General features: G+C 38.8%; 6 protein-coding genes across 6 annotated transcripts; 1 reads left to right on the top strand and 5 right to left on the bottom strand.

The window, feature by feature from the left end:
* Positions 1–2,474: 2,474 nt before the first annotated feature.
* BRETT_001576 (uncharacterized protein) lies at positions 2,475–4,118 on the top strand (the record flags this gene model as incomplete). The annotated part of the gene is made up of 1 exon (XM_041280123.1): positions 2,475–4,118. The coding sequence occupies one exon, from the start codon at positions 2,475–2,477 to the stop codon at positions 4,116–4,118; it is 1,644 nt and encodes a 547-aa protein (XP_041135006.1).
* A 476-nt stretch (positions 4,119–4,594) lies between these two features.
* On the bottom strand, positions 4,595–7,003 carry BRETT_001575 (uncharacterized protein; the record flags this gene model as incomplete). Its single annotated transcript, XM_041280122.1, has 1 exon — positions 4,595–7,003. One exon carries the CDS (start codon positions 7,001–7,003, stop codon positions 4,595–4,597), a length of 2,409 nt encoding a protein of 802 aa, XP_041135005.1.
* An 881-nt stretch (positions 7,004–7,884) lies between these two features.
* Positions 7,885–9,369, bottom strand: BRETT_001574 (uncharacterized protein; the record flags this gene model as incomplete). Its single annotated transcript, XM_041280121.1, has 1 exon — positions 7,885–9,369. One exon carries the CDS (start codon positions 9,367–9,369, stop codon positions 7,885–7,887), a length of 1,485 nt encoding a protein of 494 aa, XP_041135004.1.
* Positions 9,370–10,023: 654 nt separating this feature from the next.
* Positions 10,024–11,172, bottom strand: BRETT_001573 (uncharacterized protein; the record flags this gene model as incomplete). Its single annotated transcript, XM_041280120.1, has 1 exon — positions 10,024–11,172. One exon carries the CDS (start codon positions 11,170–11,172, stop codon positions 10,024–10,026), a length of 1,149 nt encoding a protein of 382 aa, XP_041135003.1.
* Positions 11,173–12,018: 846 nt separating this feature from the next.
* On the bottom strand, positions 12,019–12,513 carry RPL12A (60S ribosomal protein L12A; the record flags this gene model as incomplete). The annotated part of the gene is made up of 1 exon (XM_041280119.1): positions 12,019–12,513. The coding sequence occupies one exon, from the start codon at positions 12,511–12,513 to the stop codon at positions 12,019–12,021; it is 495 nt and encodes a 164-aa protein (XP_041135002.1).
* A 606-nt stretch (positions 12,514–13,119) lies between these two features.
* Positions 13,120–15,525, bottom strand: BRETT_001571 (uncharacterized protein; the record flags this gene model as incomplete). The annotated part of the gene is made up of 1 exon (XM_041280118.1): positions 13,120–15,525. The coding sequence occupies one exon, from the start codon at positions 15,523–15,525 to the stop codon at positions 13,120–13,122; it is 2,406 nt and encodes an 801-aa protein (XP_041135001.1).
* Positions 15,526–16,011: the final 486 nt, after the last annotated feature.

The raw sequence follows: 16,011 nt of genomic DNA, 5'->3' as shown, positions 1-16,011 counted from the left end.
TTCCAACGTTAACTAGAAACTTTCACATTCACATTTTGGACCGGTGCTGAAATTTGTTGAATTTCCTCGCATGACTTCTTCCCGGCATAATTGAGGCAAAAATTTTTTTGAAGCAATGTAATTGGTCGGCACCAGAAAGTATGATAGCCCTCCATCACAGGCGAAGTCTATCAAATTTAAGGAGCAGACATGATCTTTCAGGTTTTATAGATGACTTTAAAGCCATGCGATGAACCCTAACGACGATTATGCGAGTTTAAGCGGTCTAAAGCGTTGAAGCGGAATCAGCATCCTGAAACGCACACAACAAGAATAAAAAAGTTTTTAATTTCCTAATTCAATAAAAATATTTATGGAATTGCCTTCCTAAATCAGAATCCAATTCCGTGTTTTATTCTCTGATTACTTAGCGACTCCATTTTTCAATTATATTTTGACGCCTATTGATTAATTCCGCTTTTGTAATTCAGGATGAAATCAGCCCAGATAAAATACCTGATGTTCTACATATATATATGCACACTTTGTTGTTGTTAAAAAGTCATATTTCCCACATATCTGATAAATCGATCTGTGGTATTATCATTTTCATATTTATGGACCTTCAAGTGAGATTTAGAAGGTGGTAGTAATTAAAGTTGTTATTAATATCGAGCATAGTTAATCATTATTAAATTGTAAAGTTATCTTATACGATAAAAGGGATGGTAGTTTATATTAATATTTACCCCAGTAATACAGAATCTTCCCCAACGAGGTTGATTTGGTGGTTGAGAGCTTCCTCTGTTGGTGTTTTCAAAAACAATAACGAATACCTCTTTACAACAAAATATCTTACCGGGGCTAAATAGTTTTTTAAAGAATCATCTTACAGACCGACAGTCTTACCAACTTCCCTATTTATTACTTCTTCTTTACTTTGTGTTCTTCTATTTCCAATACTTTTTCTCTTTTTACAGCTCTGACAATGCAAATTCTTGTCTTATTTTAGGAAAAGAAGTCAGGTCTATTTAAAATTACTGTTTTAGTTTCTTCTATTTATTTCCGGGATTACACAGTTCTTATCACCAATCGTGTAATTACAGGATTGCTTTTCGGAATTTGTCAATGTTATGTTCCCATAATGTGCAAATTTTTAAATAGCATTAAAATAGCACAAAATTTAATGTATTTTAAATGACCTGAAGTCAAATTGTGAGCACATTTGTTTCAAAGTCGTGCCTTATGAACTTCAACCAGGGACAGAGATCAAGAAAATTAGTACCTGATCTAATGGCGAGGCTTCGTCCGCGCTTCGTTCGCTATTTAGCAGTTTTAAAAAAAAGCATATAGCACCCGTGCACCATTTCTGTTACGAACGACAAAGCCTATTTTTTACTCACGTTAATTTTTTTTTTTTTTTGACCGGGAAAAAGTTTAAGATAAGTATGGAGTGGTAGCCAATCAGAAAAGAGTCTTCATTGATACAGCGAACCTACAGAAAAATATTATCAATAGCACAAGTACTTGCAGTTGCATCACCGAACAAATAAATAAAGTGAGAAGTGAAATTCAGCGCATATAAATTCAAATTAGCTTGAAATTATAACTTCACAGTTCTATAACGAGGTTTCTTTTAATTCAGTTGAATCATGAATAATCATTTGTTGCACGTATGTCCCTGGAAAAGTCTCAGTACTGTACCTGCATTCAGCTTTGAGAAGTATTTGTACGCACCAAAATGATAGATCGCAGAAGGCAGTTGTTCTTATCTTTACAAGTTGTAAATTAGCAAGTACGAGAGATATGGTAAGTACGCATTAATGATGAAAGCAAAGATAGAGTGGACAAAGACGATGATATATTATTATGTTTGTTCACTGGCTGGAAACGCCAATTTTGTAGAATTTGTTTAGTTAAGCCGCTTTTTTTTTCTTATCAGTAAAAAACCATCGGTAAATTCACTACCCAACGCACAAAAAAATATTATTTTACTATTGTTCGCGAACAACCTCGCCAGTCGACTGTAGTTCGTTTCAATGCATCCTAGGTGTTTGTTCTGGTAAGTTTAGCTATTCTTCTTTTTTTATTTATTCATCCCGAAGCCAGCTACAACCTCTGCAGAACAATTAATTTCTGATAATTCTTCCCTTCCTAGAATGGTAAGGCGCTTTGTCAGCTTTCTTCCTTGTTGTTATTCTTATTCTGCATTGTTATTTTCATTCGATTTGCCCTATCTTTCAATTTTGTACGTAAGAGCTTTCTTCACACTCCTGTCAAGTGCAGCCGCAGATATGATAGCTGATTGATAGCTACTGCTGGTAAACATTCTCCTCTGAATTTATATATTTGATCCTATCACTTCTATCTTTTTTTTTTACGCATAATTCTTACAGTTTGCTTCGTATTTGATTTCACCTTCCGTAAACGAGGCGATAACATCGAAATATTAATATATACAAGCATCCAAAACTCCTCACAAAGCATTCATTCAAATGGCTGATACTGCTTTTGACAGCCGAAATGGTGGTGTGTCATATCAGCAACTGAATACAACCGATTCAGAAAATGCATCATCCAGTTTGCAACCATCAAACTTCTCGTTTAGCAAAAAGCCTATGGTGAACACAACAAGGTCTGGGCGTTGCTCCCAGATTTCTATAATACATGATTTCCCTCCTCAACGTTGTGATCGTGTTGATCATGATTGTGATCACAGAAAATTTTACTGTAAATACAGAGGAATTCTCAAGAATAAAGACCAGCTTTCAGATGACTTAATAAACGATCTGTCGTTCGATTATGACTATGACGAAAAAATTCGTGCTCCACGAATGTCAAATCTAAATACTTTTCATTCTTCTGGTACTAGCAAGAGCGGGACACCTAATCTGTTGAGTACAAGTGAGCAACAGAGATTGTTACATCCCCAAAAAAGGTCTATGTCTCCGGCAGCCAATAGTTCTTACAAGCCTGCAGAATTTGAGCTTCCGGAACGGGCTAAGAGTTCTCAAGATGTGTTGAAAGAGCAGAAACAGCAACAAAATATTCATCAAGAGGCCGCAACACCCGGGTTTCTGCTTCATGCTTATACCTTTCGCAAAAAGTCTATCGCATCTTCCGGTTCATCAGGAGTTTCTCCCGGAAAAACTACCACTATTGAGTTAGATGATACATCCGATAATGAAACAAGCGATAACCAGAAATATAGTCATGTTGCAAAACAGACCGAGCAGGCTAGACCTTTATATCTCTCTGGCTTTAAAAGCACGTCCTCCCAGAAACGATTACGTCAGATAGATGAGCCAAGTACTTTGCCAGGTTATATCCCTCCTGTTTTAAGGGCCATCGATAAAGATTCGCTTATAATACCCAAATCCACGACAGAGGAGGATAATAACACCCCTCCTAACAGAAATCAGAATATGAGACGGGGGCCATTCTCGGAAGCTGGTCTTCTGAGCAACAAATGTAGCACAGCCAACCTCAGATTAAAAGCATCGTCCAGGATTATGTCAATTGAAGACAAGCTTCTTTCTCGTGAATTACTACACAGCTCCTCTTCATTGTTCAGATTGGGTTATAGTTCAAAACTCGAGCCAACCCATTCTTGTTGGAAGCCAAATAATTCGAGTAATTACTGTGAAGCATGTGAAAAGCCATTTACTATGGTGAGAAGAAGGCATCACTGCAGACACTGTGGATATTTGTTCTGCGCCGATTGCTTACAACAAAAAGCGAATCTTAATTTATTAGCGAAGTTTGAGAATCCCTACCCAGTAGAGGACAGAAAGGAACTTTGTGCAATAACATCTGATCCTGGACTCAAGAGATCTTCCGACACGGATGATAGTACCGCTTGCTCTTCAAATGGATCTTTGAGTGAACAGCTCTTTAAAGTTATTTCACATGATTCTACTGCATCCTCCAGATCTACCTCAGTGGACTATTCGAAGTTTAGTAAAGTCTGTTTTAAGTGTTATGAGGCATGGATTGAATTTTTAGGTGAAGGGTCGGAGTTTGAGTCTGATCACAAGGATTTAGACGTTTTGGAAAATACCAACAAATCAGAAGGCAAGAGAAGAAAAAGTTCTGTTGCAAAAGGTGTTCCCAGCGATTGGACATGGAGCTCCTTTTAAATTATGATTATTTTATTAAATATACCCTCGATGAGTGAAAAAGAAAAAAGCGCTTATACGAATTGCATACATATACCCGTTTAACTTCATAAAGGTTATGTTATGCTGATTGGATGGTACCATTTCCAATCAGAGTCGTTTTCCCCCATTATTTTTTCTTTCTTATTTACTTCCCCTTCCAGCGAAATTCTCTTATCGCTTAATTTATGATTAATATCTGACAAAACGGAAAAAGAAGAAAAGTAGCTTTGAAATAAAGTACCACCACAATCCCCCCTACAAGTTATAAAATTCAAAATAGAACAATTATAAAATGCAGAGCATTGAAGAAAAAAATAAAGATTTAGTTGTAAAGAGAGAGAGAGATATATGATGGAGAGGAGTAAGAAAAGGCGAGATAAAAAAAGCTAATATATAAAAAGAAGTAACAATAAGAAGAAAAAAGGACAATTTTTATTTCCATTCTATAGTAGCTTTCAGCTAGCATTAACAACCAGCTTAGCCAAGTGCTGGAAGAAAGTCCGCAAACTAACATCCTCGGTGTGGACAACAGATGCCTCTCCTTCGTCAGGAACGTAACCGCCCATTCTGCCTCCAACAAATTGGTTGTTATCATTCTCGGAAGGATTTAATTTGGAATACAAAAATCTAGCTTGTGATTTACCTTCGTCACATGTAACATATCTAGGAAGAGGGAATCTGTCGGCAATTAAAGATGCAGCTTCTTCTCTAGACTTATCCATCATGTCGTAGACCCCAGGATATTCATCCTTTGGATAATGTGCATCTCTCCACTCAGCGGCAACTCTTCCATAGTAGATGACAGTGTAGAAGAATGCATCCAAAAGTAAGACTGCATCTGGTTTTAATGATGCAGAATCCAATAGCACAGGCTCTGGCTCAGATCCATCTGCAAGAAAACGCACCAAAGTTGGCTGAATCATAACCAATGAATCCCTAACATCAGTCCGAAGAAGAGTATGGTGGTAGAAGGCAGTCTCATCAGGTGAGTAGTTGAACACCTGAAGGAACTGAGAACGCCGGAGATGATAGATGAACTGTGGAAGAAGAGAGAATTTGTTAGACAGCCTGAACGAGTTGGCATCACCCTTAGTATAATCACCAAAAACGGTACAGAGCTTGACAAGTGATTTATCAATCCAACGAAGAAGGTCAGAGTACTCACCACCTCTCTCAAGCTTGTTAACAACAAGTCTAGCGTACAAGACTGCAGCCGCCTCCTGGTCGAATGTGGAGGATAAATCCGTGGAATTAGATGTTAATCTACTCAATGTTGTCACTCTCATCCTAACAGTTCCGTCAGTATGCCTGTATGTAGTCTGGAACTGAATATAAACCTCAGGAACTGACGATGTACGTTGCTCCACGGAGCCAACAGTCTGCATATCAAAGAAGATTGCATATGTGTGTCTAGGAGAAATAGAGCGAAGACTCCACCGATGAGTAAATCCTTCACCAATCTCAACATCAGCAACATTTTCACCATCTGCCTTGAGAGAGGCACCATGACCAATCAAGCCCGCAACTTTCAAACGCGGAGATGTGAGAACATCCAAGCTGCCTGCAGAATAGTCAAATGGATATCCATTGTCATCCTTAGCATACAATTCAAAGAATGAGTTTCTGAAGATGGAAGTCTGGAAGGAATCCGTCACAACAACAACACCGCCTGTCTTGTTGGCAAGAGGGAGCATCTCGTAGACACCAGTCTGATCATAGCATCCTGCAAATATATTAACACAGAAACTGGAGGATGCATTATGGTCAAAGAATTTGTCTTTGGTATTCTCCCTGGCAGCATTTGAGCCAACGGCCTTTGTGGCAAGCTTCTGGTAGAATTTCACGGCTTTCTTGTAATGCGAAGCCGAACCCTTGTCAATGTCACTGTGTGATCTAATAGGTTCTTTGAGCTCAGTGCCAACAATCTTACCCGGGCCAAAAGTACAGGCACCGGCACTGAAAAGCATAACTTTGGCACAACACTGCGTGTAGGAACCGTCAATAAGGCATGAAGCTATATCTAGGGCAGCACCAGTAACACGCACAGCCCTGTGGCCAGGCTTAACTGTCCATTTTGAAGTCTCTAATGAGGTTATAGTCTTAGTGAGGCGTGTGATGGAATCCTCATCACCTATTGGAATAAGGAATCTACCAACGGTAGAAGCAATTGGACCGAACTGGGCAGCTGCACCAGCTCCTGGAGCTTTCACAGGTGCGGATCCTTCCAACTGACGCATCCAGTCTCTAGAACAGTTTCCGTATATGCCTAGCTGCTTCTGTGCGGCAACAGACTCGTATTCGTGGCTTCCGCTGAAGACATATGTCTTGGAACATGACTTGAAGCCAAGCTCGTGGACGTTAACAACGGAGTCGAAGGTGATGAGACCAACAAGTGCCCCAGGAGGATGCAATGGAAGAGTTGTGATCAAGGTCTTCTTCAAAGACTCGAGGTCTTCCGGCTCCTGGCACAAATCCACAACATAAATATAGCATGGAGGAGGTGGCGGCTGTGTACGAGATAAAATGTATTCAATAGAAGATGATTGTGGATTCAATTCTAATGGTAGGTTCTCAGCCGTTATTCCTGCATAATGAGGAGGTAATGGGTTTCTGGAGTTACAGAGTGTGCAAACCCATGTCTTAGATCCCAAGTCAATCTGCGAAAACACGTTCAGTACAGCACGGCATCTTCTGCAAACCTGTGGATCGTATTCTGCCACCGGAAGATCATCTCTAGCCAGAAGAGGAGTGTACAGGCATCCGACAGGTGAGGACATGTTATCAGCCTCCTGCCTCGTAACAGGGAATGCGTTCCAGTTAAAACGGACACCATCAATGTCTTCGATTTCATAAATGTCAGCCATTTTTGTGCAGTGTGAAAAATCTAACTTATAAGACTGTCCGTTGTACCAGTTGTGTATTCAGGTGTCCACTTTAATGTATCACGTATGCTTTAATTGGTTTTATCCACGCCTATAAGTGTATATATACCAGTCGATTTCTGTTCTCTGATAACCTGTAAACTTTCAAAATGGGCACTGAAAGTCTGACCAAATATCAACAAAAGTTCCGTCCAACTGAATCAAGAATGAAAATTATCAGCACTTTCTTAAACTTGCAAAGTTTGTCCTTCCTTTCAACAGAAATATCGGCTTGTTCTTAAGTCTGATGTTTGAACCTTCCCTTTTGATTGAATAATTAGATCTTACGAATTAAAACTTAAAGAAATTTGTTGACAGTGCTCCCTGTTCGCTCGAATCGAAAATGACAACACCTTCCTTTTTTTTTTTTCCACAATTCTTGTTGTCTGAAATCAGAGCCAAAGAAAATCAAAAAAATAAACACTTTATAGTGCTGATGCAAAAAGACGAGACCGCGAAAAACTTCCGGCAGGGAGTCAATTTTTTTATTAATAAACAAGCCGAATGAAGCCTAGAAAAATTGGTGTGCCCGAATAGTGGTAACTCGTAAAGAGCGTCGTATTCTGGGAAACTTCAGCACTTGAATTTAAATCCTTTCATGGTCCTCACAAATAAGTACAGAAACGTTAATACCAGATAAATTAATTTTATATTATAGCGAACTATAGGAAATACCGAAAACCACCAGAATTAATCAAATGACCAGATGTTATAAAGGGCATACAAGAAAGAAGAACAAAAGAAAAAAGAAGCTTGAAATAAAAATGTAAGGGAATTTAAAATAAGGAGGAAGCAGCGCAGTAACGAGCAGACATTAAAACGAATCAGCAAGTAACACCTTTCAAAAAGTGATTCTCTTTAACCTTAGATTCATGATTGTTGTTGTCAACGGCATCATTTATCAACTTGCCAACATCCTTACCATCGACAACAACTCCGTGCTCGCTGCACTTAGCCTTCTCCTTAAGCTCCTTACAAAGTCCATCGATATCGATTTCGGAGAATCTTGGATGCGAAGTTATCCGCTCCCAGATCTGCGAGCATTTCATAAGACTCTTATTACTATCAGGAACGACATCAGAGTTACTCTGTGTCGTTACCTTACTATCAGCTTTTGGAATTTTGTCCGTCTCGTCCTTAACCACAGCATTACCATCAGCATCTGTACTAAATGCAGGCAGCGTTGTTGGCGATATGTAGCTGTTGATTAAATCACCAGTATCAGCTGATACTCCTAAAGATCCGTCTATACCATCGGCGACAACAGCAGCACTTGAACCAAAAATCTCATCCAACGGATCATACTTGGAAGATTCCGTCACTAGGCCTCCCAATGTGTCATCTTCCAAATTATCGGTGTTGCGTTTAATTGCAGAGGAGAAGTTGTCTGCCAAAAATTCCTCTTCGTTAAATGCCGTTGGGTTTGGTGTAGTAAATGAAGACGTAGATACAGATGGATCCACACCCATAGAATCTAAAAGAAAATTCATTTCGTCTGATGGCTTAGCAGCTGCCGGAGCCTGGCTCTTGATCAGGTTGAAAAAGGGAGCACCAACAGATGTGGCTTTACTAAATCCTTTCTGTACACCGATCTCCGACACTTTACCTGAAGTATCGTTGGATTTCAATGTTGGTGTTCTATTATGATTTAAAATTTCGCTGTCAGCATACTTGGCCTCCAGCTCTTGCCTCTTACTCTTAGGAAATGGGCAGCTTTTCGTGCCACATGCCTCATTAAGCTCTGAGCAGAAATGACTCACACCCTCGTCGAAGTCACCCTTGAAGTTTGACTGGTCGAGCTCACTCCTGATTTCTTTATTGTTTGATCCGCTAAAACTCCAACCACTTGGAAATTTGTACGTATCATTGCTAAAAGTGATCGGTTTCTTCCCTCCTCCGGATATCGACATGGCTGTAGTTGAAGTAGCAGAGGACTGAGGTGTGTGCATAGAGTTTGAAAATTCAGGGGTGGTTCCAGAAGAAATTGATGAGTCAGAAGGGTCGACGGCAGAGTACGGAGATTGCTGCTGTGGTAAATCAGTAAGTTGTTCATTCCTAAATCTTGACAACTCCTGAAGTAATGTTTGCACCTGCGATCTGAGAAGCTCCTTTTCGTTCGTGATCTGTAACTTTTCATCCTCAAGCTTCTTCACTTTGTCCTGCAGCTCACGCATTTTCCGCTCTTTACGCTCACGAAATGCCCTTTGCGCTGCCCTGTTTTGGGCTGTCCTTTTATTTTTTGGCTCTGTTGTTAGTGGCTTCCTGCCTGGCCTGGAACCTTTCTTAGATGGTGCCTTGTTTGTCGACATTTTTACGAACTTGTACCTTTGTTTTGTATAATTTTCTGCAGAAAGCGGCTTTTTTTTATTGAATTAGAATTGAGGACGAAAGTTGGATGTGAAATGATGGTTTCTTTAATATGGAACGGGTATATCGGACTCCTTGTTCACAATTTATGTTTGCAACAGTATAATGTCTATGAGACCAAAAGAGCAGTCGTCACAGTAACGTATCAGCCAACTGAATGTAATATTGTTTAGTCGATCTGAAACTTTACCTCCTTATATGAAATAAAATAAAATATAAAAGAATGATAATCTTTCATGACCAAGGTCTGGCAGCAAATTAACTGGCATAATTCTCCGTACTCCTGATTTGAGTCCATTTTCCTCGGTACTAAACCCCATTAATTTTAATTAGTAAGCAGGGCAAAAATCTACAAAAAAAAAAAAAAAAAAAAAAACGAGGAGATATGTTGGCTCGGAAATAATTTGGAATGCTATTGTTTAACGACCTTCAGCCGCGTAGCAATATACATACCATATTTTGTTCATTCACTCCAAAAGTTACAAGTCAGAGCGGAATTTCATCTATTTCATCTAATTGCAAAATCTGAAGCACCCTACCCATTTTTAATTACTGCAAATTTATACAGTCGTGGTCTATATCTATGTAGGCAGAATTCAGCATAAGTTTCCAACTATAACATGAGAAGCATTGTTCGTTTTCAAACTTCTGGAATGTCCCCTATCGAAATATGTCTGCAAACGAGAGAAAAGACGGATCATCGTTGAAGCGAGTTTTTGGTAGAAAGAATGAAATCGAAAGGACTTTCGTAGCTGAATGATAAGATATATAAGAACGATGATCCCGGTACGCGACCTGGCTGAGCTGAAACATGATTTACTGTAGTTGTAAATCTTCAACATGGTGTCTGTGGTGATTTTCCGTAACTCGTATAGTAGTTTTAGAAATCGTTTTTCATGATTTGTGTTTAACTTGTCTGTGTTTGTATTATTTCCTTTCGCCAGAATTCCGGAATCCTTCTGTGATAAGTTTAGAGATGAGGTTGTCGGCTGATCGTTATTCATTCTGTCCAACTTCTGTGTTATCTTCGTTAGGGCATAATTCACCTGATTCTGCCACCGAATAAAATCTATTCGACTTGGATTCACGAATTCGTTTGTTTCATCATCTTTCAAATCAAAATTGCCTGCAACATCCGATTCTCCAGTGATGCCGCCGAAACCGGTGTTGTCATTTTTAATGTTCTGGTTGGTATTTGTTGTCGAGTAGCTCCTGGACGGTGGTCTAGCAATTTTACTGTTGAATCCGCTAGATGCAACTCTATAAAGAGACACAGCTGGAGATTCTGCTCTTCTAACTCCTTGATGTCCAGCAGATGTATCGAAGTTGGTATACTCTGATCTTGCAGGCTTCCTTGATTCTAACGTTGATTCCTTTGCATTTTGGAGTGCTACTTCTAATTCTGACTCGAGAATCTCGGTATCGTCATATCCGCTGGCATATATCTTCATCATATTCAAAAGATATTGTGTATAATGCTGTTTGGCATCTTCACTTGACATTCCTTCTTTTCCTTTCCATGAACGCCATTTCCACCTTGCAACGTCACTTTCTTGAGAATCGCCCGTAGGAAATGGCACATTTTGATTGGAGATATCACCTTCAGTTGCCTGTTTGTACAATCCATACAATTCTACTCTATCTGCCTGTGGTGGTTTCAAAGCTGGGTACTGAGCTGACCATATGGACAATTTCTGTAGAGTACTTACAGCTTTTGCGAATGCTGTGTCAATAGCATTTGTCATTCTATCGACAATTAGAAATAATTCGATTTCTTTTATTCAGATGATTTATTTTGTGTTTTTATGAAAGTAATCGAGGAAAAAGCTCAAAAGTATTTGATGTTCAGACACAACAATTTCATGTTGATCTTCCCACTACCAATTCATCTAAAAAGTAAACAACCCCAATCGACTACGAGCCGCGCGATCTCACTAGAAAAAAAATAAAATAAAGATAGACCGATGAAAAAGTACCGAACGTGAGACGATACGATCAACATAGGTCACTATAACTAATACAAAACCTACTTGTTTAAACAGCTACGATTATTCCTTGGAATCAGAGTGTAACGAGCAGGCAGGCAAAGCAAAAAAAAAAGAAAAAAAATGCGTCAAGATTTCACAGTTGTCTGGGTTAAAAAAGGACCGTACAATACATTGAGAGAATTGCACGGTAAGTAATAGACATTTTTGATTTTGTTTGCATTCAAAATTGAATCCAAATATTGAGAGATTTGGCTTCAGAGTGTTAGCAAACTTCTTAACCTAGGGTGCATATGAACTGCGAAATAAATAAAATCATGACGTATGTTACGATATCGTATCATTGCCGTGAAAAAAGAAAGGTAAAAACTCATGCAACTGCTTTTAGCTCCTAAAACGATCCGGAAATACCATATATTAGTAACAGCATTTATTAACTCTGAGTAGGATATACATATATACCATTCGGATGAATCCCTATGCAAACTCTTGGATTTATTTGTCTCTTAAAGTTCAACAACTGATTTAGTTTTCAGGAACTATTAAAAATTTAGAATTGTTAGTAAAGGTTCACAAATAACAAAAAAAAAAAAATGTTGTATTTCATTAAAACTTACCATCAACTTCACCGGCATCGATAGCCTCAATGACATCATGTGGAGGCTTTCCATCAACGGTACATCCAATAGACTGGCAAGTTCCCAAGATCTCCTTGGAGACAGAAGCCAACGTCTTACCGAAGGACTTCTCGCTCATGGTCTTAGCAATCTCAAAGATTTGGTCCAAAGTCAAGTTACCAGAGTGCTGGATGTTCTTGTCTTTCTTTCTGTCTCTTGGTGGCTCCTTAAGGGCACTGATGATAAGAGATGAAGCAGATGGAACAACAGAAACCTCAGCCTGTCTGTTCTGAATCTTCAGCTGAACAGTGACCTTAATTCCCTTGAAATCCTTGGTAGCCTTAGCAATCTGGTCACCAATTCTCTTTGGAGATAAACCAAGAGGACCGATCTTTGGGGCCAAAGAAGCTGAAGCACCGACTTCACCACCAACGGCTCTCATGTAAAGGTACTTGATTTCATTTGGATCGAACTTTGGAGGCATTTTGTTAATAGTTATCTATTGATTGTTTGCTGCTTGTCAAAAGGAACCGATTCGACCAAAAACCTTTAAAGCAAGAAAATATTGAAAATCAGTTATAAGCTTCCTTTAACCGTTCGCTGCACCTGGAAAATTTTCCTAGCCTAACCCACTGAAAAAAAAAGTTCTCCAACGCGGGCTTTCTCGAAGTGGGTTTCCGCTCCCTCCAATATTTTTTCCCTCGCTACACACTATTGGTCCATGGAGGGCCTAATAAAATTCGGCCGCACGCATTTTCCACCTGGAGGTGCGAGGGTTGGTTCCCGCAATTTTCTACTGCACATTCTCTCTTTCATGATCGGGTCGATCGGCTGGACTGTATTTTTTCCCTCCACATACGCTCTTCCGAAATACGTTACGATACTACTAAATATAGTCTTCAATCCAGCATAGAGAAAAACCGGTGCACTATGAAAAGTATCTTTAACGGATGCCAACTGATAGTATAGCCACCGCCCGGTTTCCTTAACTCTTGCGAATTAATGTATGTTCATGCGAAATTTTTTATCATGTAATCCGTCTGGATTTAGTAGCAGAATAATAAAAAAAAAGTTTATATATCATGATGTATCAATTAGTTTTATGAGCATCCGACGTCTGCTTCATCAATTCAACTTGAATATTCGGAAAATAAGGATTTTGATGCAGGCGCTCTATCGATATATTCAAGTTCTTGTGATTTTCCGAGTTGTCTCCTAAAATCCTTATCAACTTGTTGATGGAGAGTTCGGCATAAATCGAAGCGCGTCTCAAATTCTTGATATCAGATGAAATGATATCGCTTAGAAAAGATGGAAAGCCTAGTTCCTTTAATTGTTTTTCAATACTGTGGAAGTAATCGTTTAAATTATGTGCCTTTACCGTGATCAACTTCTTAAAGTATCCGAAGTCATTCTGCCGCAACACCTCCTTAAAAGCATCATTGAATCTATTCAATGTCTTTTGATAATCATCAAAGCTTGGCATCTCTGGAACGCCAACAGATTGAATTGGTTTAAATTGGATCTCGAAAAGCATTTGCTCTGGTACTTTGCACATTCTGGGAAGTTTCAAATAGCCAAAGTAATTAAGTATTTGCAGTTCCACGAGCTTAACTTCGATTATTCCTCTTAAAATAGAAAATTTACTCACCTCATATTCGAGATATTTTTGTGTCCTAATAAGATCCGGCACTGGTGCAGATTTCTTCTTGTACAACTTCATAAGTTCTTCCTTCTTCTTCCCCCTCGCCTTGCCAAGTGACGCATAAAGAATATTCACTTGCTTCTGTCTTAACTTGACTAGATCTATAAGTCTGTTCAAATGCTGAAGGAGATAATCTATCAAATAAGAAACACCCCAGTAGCCAATATTGAGCTCGCTTAAATCTTTGTAGAGATGCAATTCAACGTTTTTGAGTACCAGCTGGATCATTTTCTTCAACTTCGAATAGTATATAAAGGATGCAATCGGCATTATTGGGAAAGATGCACCATCAAAATTATCAGGGAACAGGTTATTAAATTTCAACTCCAAGTTTTCAGCATCCACTTGAAACCTGTCCCAAAGTATGATCTCCCTTCCACAAATCTGCCTTTGCCTTGCAGGGTTCTGTGAAACACATGTCAAGAAATTATAAAACGGGAATTTGATGTTGGACAAAAGTTCGCCCATTGCAACCTGGACTTCCTTTTTGTTTATATCAAATATCTTCGCATTTTGTGTTGCTATCTTTGTCATAAAATCTGTCAGCAAACTGCTGATGTTATAATTTTTACTGCCAAAAATGGATTCATCATCCCTAATCAGGAATAGTTGCAAGACTGAACGGGCAACCACATGCATGCCAAGAATATCATCTTCATCATCTGTTGATTCCCTTTTATTCATAAGATATGACAAGTATTCGACCATCTGCACAGAATCCTCAACATCGACCAGTCTCAAAACTGCTAGTGAGTCTGTAATTAGTCTGTCCAAATTTTGCATCGTATCATCAAATTTCAAAAGAACAACTGGCTTTGGAGGGCTGCAATTATCTAAGTGTTTCTGAACATTAGTACTGAAGCAGCCTTGTATCTCCGGTAGACCTTCCACATAAGAAGTAAGGCTTGATAGTTTTTTAATTATAGAAAGACATTCGGTTACATTCTTTCTGATTTCATGAAGCTTTGAACTTGAGTTTGACTTCTCATTCTTAATGTTCGAATACGGCTGCAAATTTAGGTTCAAAACCTTTGGAATTTCTAGCATGCAATTAACCAGCTTAAGGGAGTCGTAACAAAACTGAAAATCAGCACTCTTTGGATTTTTCTCAGTCGTATGGGTTTGAACCCATGTCATAACACGAGATAGTTCCAAAACTGAGCGATCCAAATCCACTTCCTGAATTATGTTCATGTTCATTGTTTGTGTATTAAGATCTTCTTCTTCGTAAATGACACCAGCAAGTCCCATCTTAATCACGAACTTCACAAACTGAAGAATTGAAACACAAAATGTTCGAAGAATTGCATCCTTCAGTATTATAGATTCATCATTAGACTGTAGTATATCTGAAATTGAATTTTCCTGCTTTTCGTGCTCTTGTTTGTTCCCACTATGTGTGTGAAAGTCTAACCCGCTTACACCACACTGTCTGTAATTCACTAAAAGTCTCTCTATGTATGCACAACTAAATACCGATACACTAAGGGAATTGTTGTCCAGCCATGCACATAATGCGTCAAAAATCCCGACAATGATGGAGTTGACTTTTTCCATTGAATTCACAGAACATAAATCAAACTGAATTGTAGGTAGCAAAGATGTGTCAAGCTTGGGATTCATTACTTCCAAAGCATGTGTACCATGAAGAAGTTTAAACTGCTGCGATTTCACCACGGTACCATAATCTATTTCTCCGATGACCTCCTGAAACGTATCTGTTATGTCGATGTCTGAGGCAGTATCGTTAATATCCAGAGAGATTATTCCCTTTTCCAATTCCTCTTGCATTATTATAGATGTCTGCTTGAATCAGTACGGAGGAGGGGTGATATTGGATAAGCCTTGAAGCACCTCAGTGCTTGATATACAGTGTCTGTAGAATGACTAAAAATTCTGAACAGATTACACGTTGGTTTTATATTTGAGGTGTCGATGATCTGAATTGCGGTAACAGTTGGGGTGAAATAAATGAAAAATAGAGTGTGGAACAACAAGAAAAAAAAAATCATTCCTTTCGCTCATGGAAGTTGTTCATTCACGAAATAAATACATGGGTTCAAAAAAATAATAAATAGGGTGAGAGAGTGCTCCAGGACAAGTACCCTCACTCATTTCAAGCGGTAAAAAAAAGAAGAACCTAGGAATAAGCAGAGCGAGCGCGCAGTTTACCTGTTAAAGCCAAAATTATTCAAACCACAATAAAGTACGTGATCATACATTACCTACAGACAGCAACATTTAAATATAAAACGTCAGAATATGTATTGAGTTATA

The sequence above is a fragment of the Brettanomyces bruxellensis genome, chromosome 4 (assembly GCF_011074885.1).
Source record: "Brettanomyces bruxellensis chromosome 4, complete sequence".
In the NCBI taxonomy this organism is placed as follows: Eukaryota; Fungi; Ascomycota; class Pichiomycetes; order Pichiales; family Pichiaceae; genus Brettanomyces; species Brettanomyces bruxellensis.
This window is presented reverse-complemented; position numbering and strand designations above follow the sequence as displayed.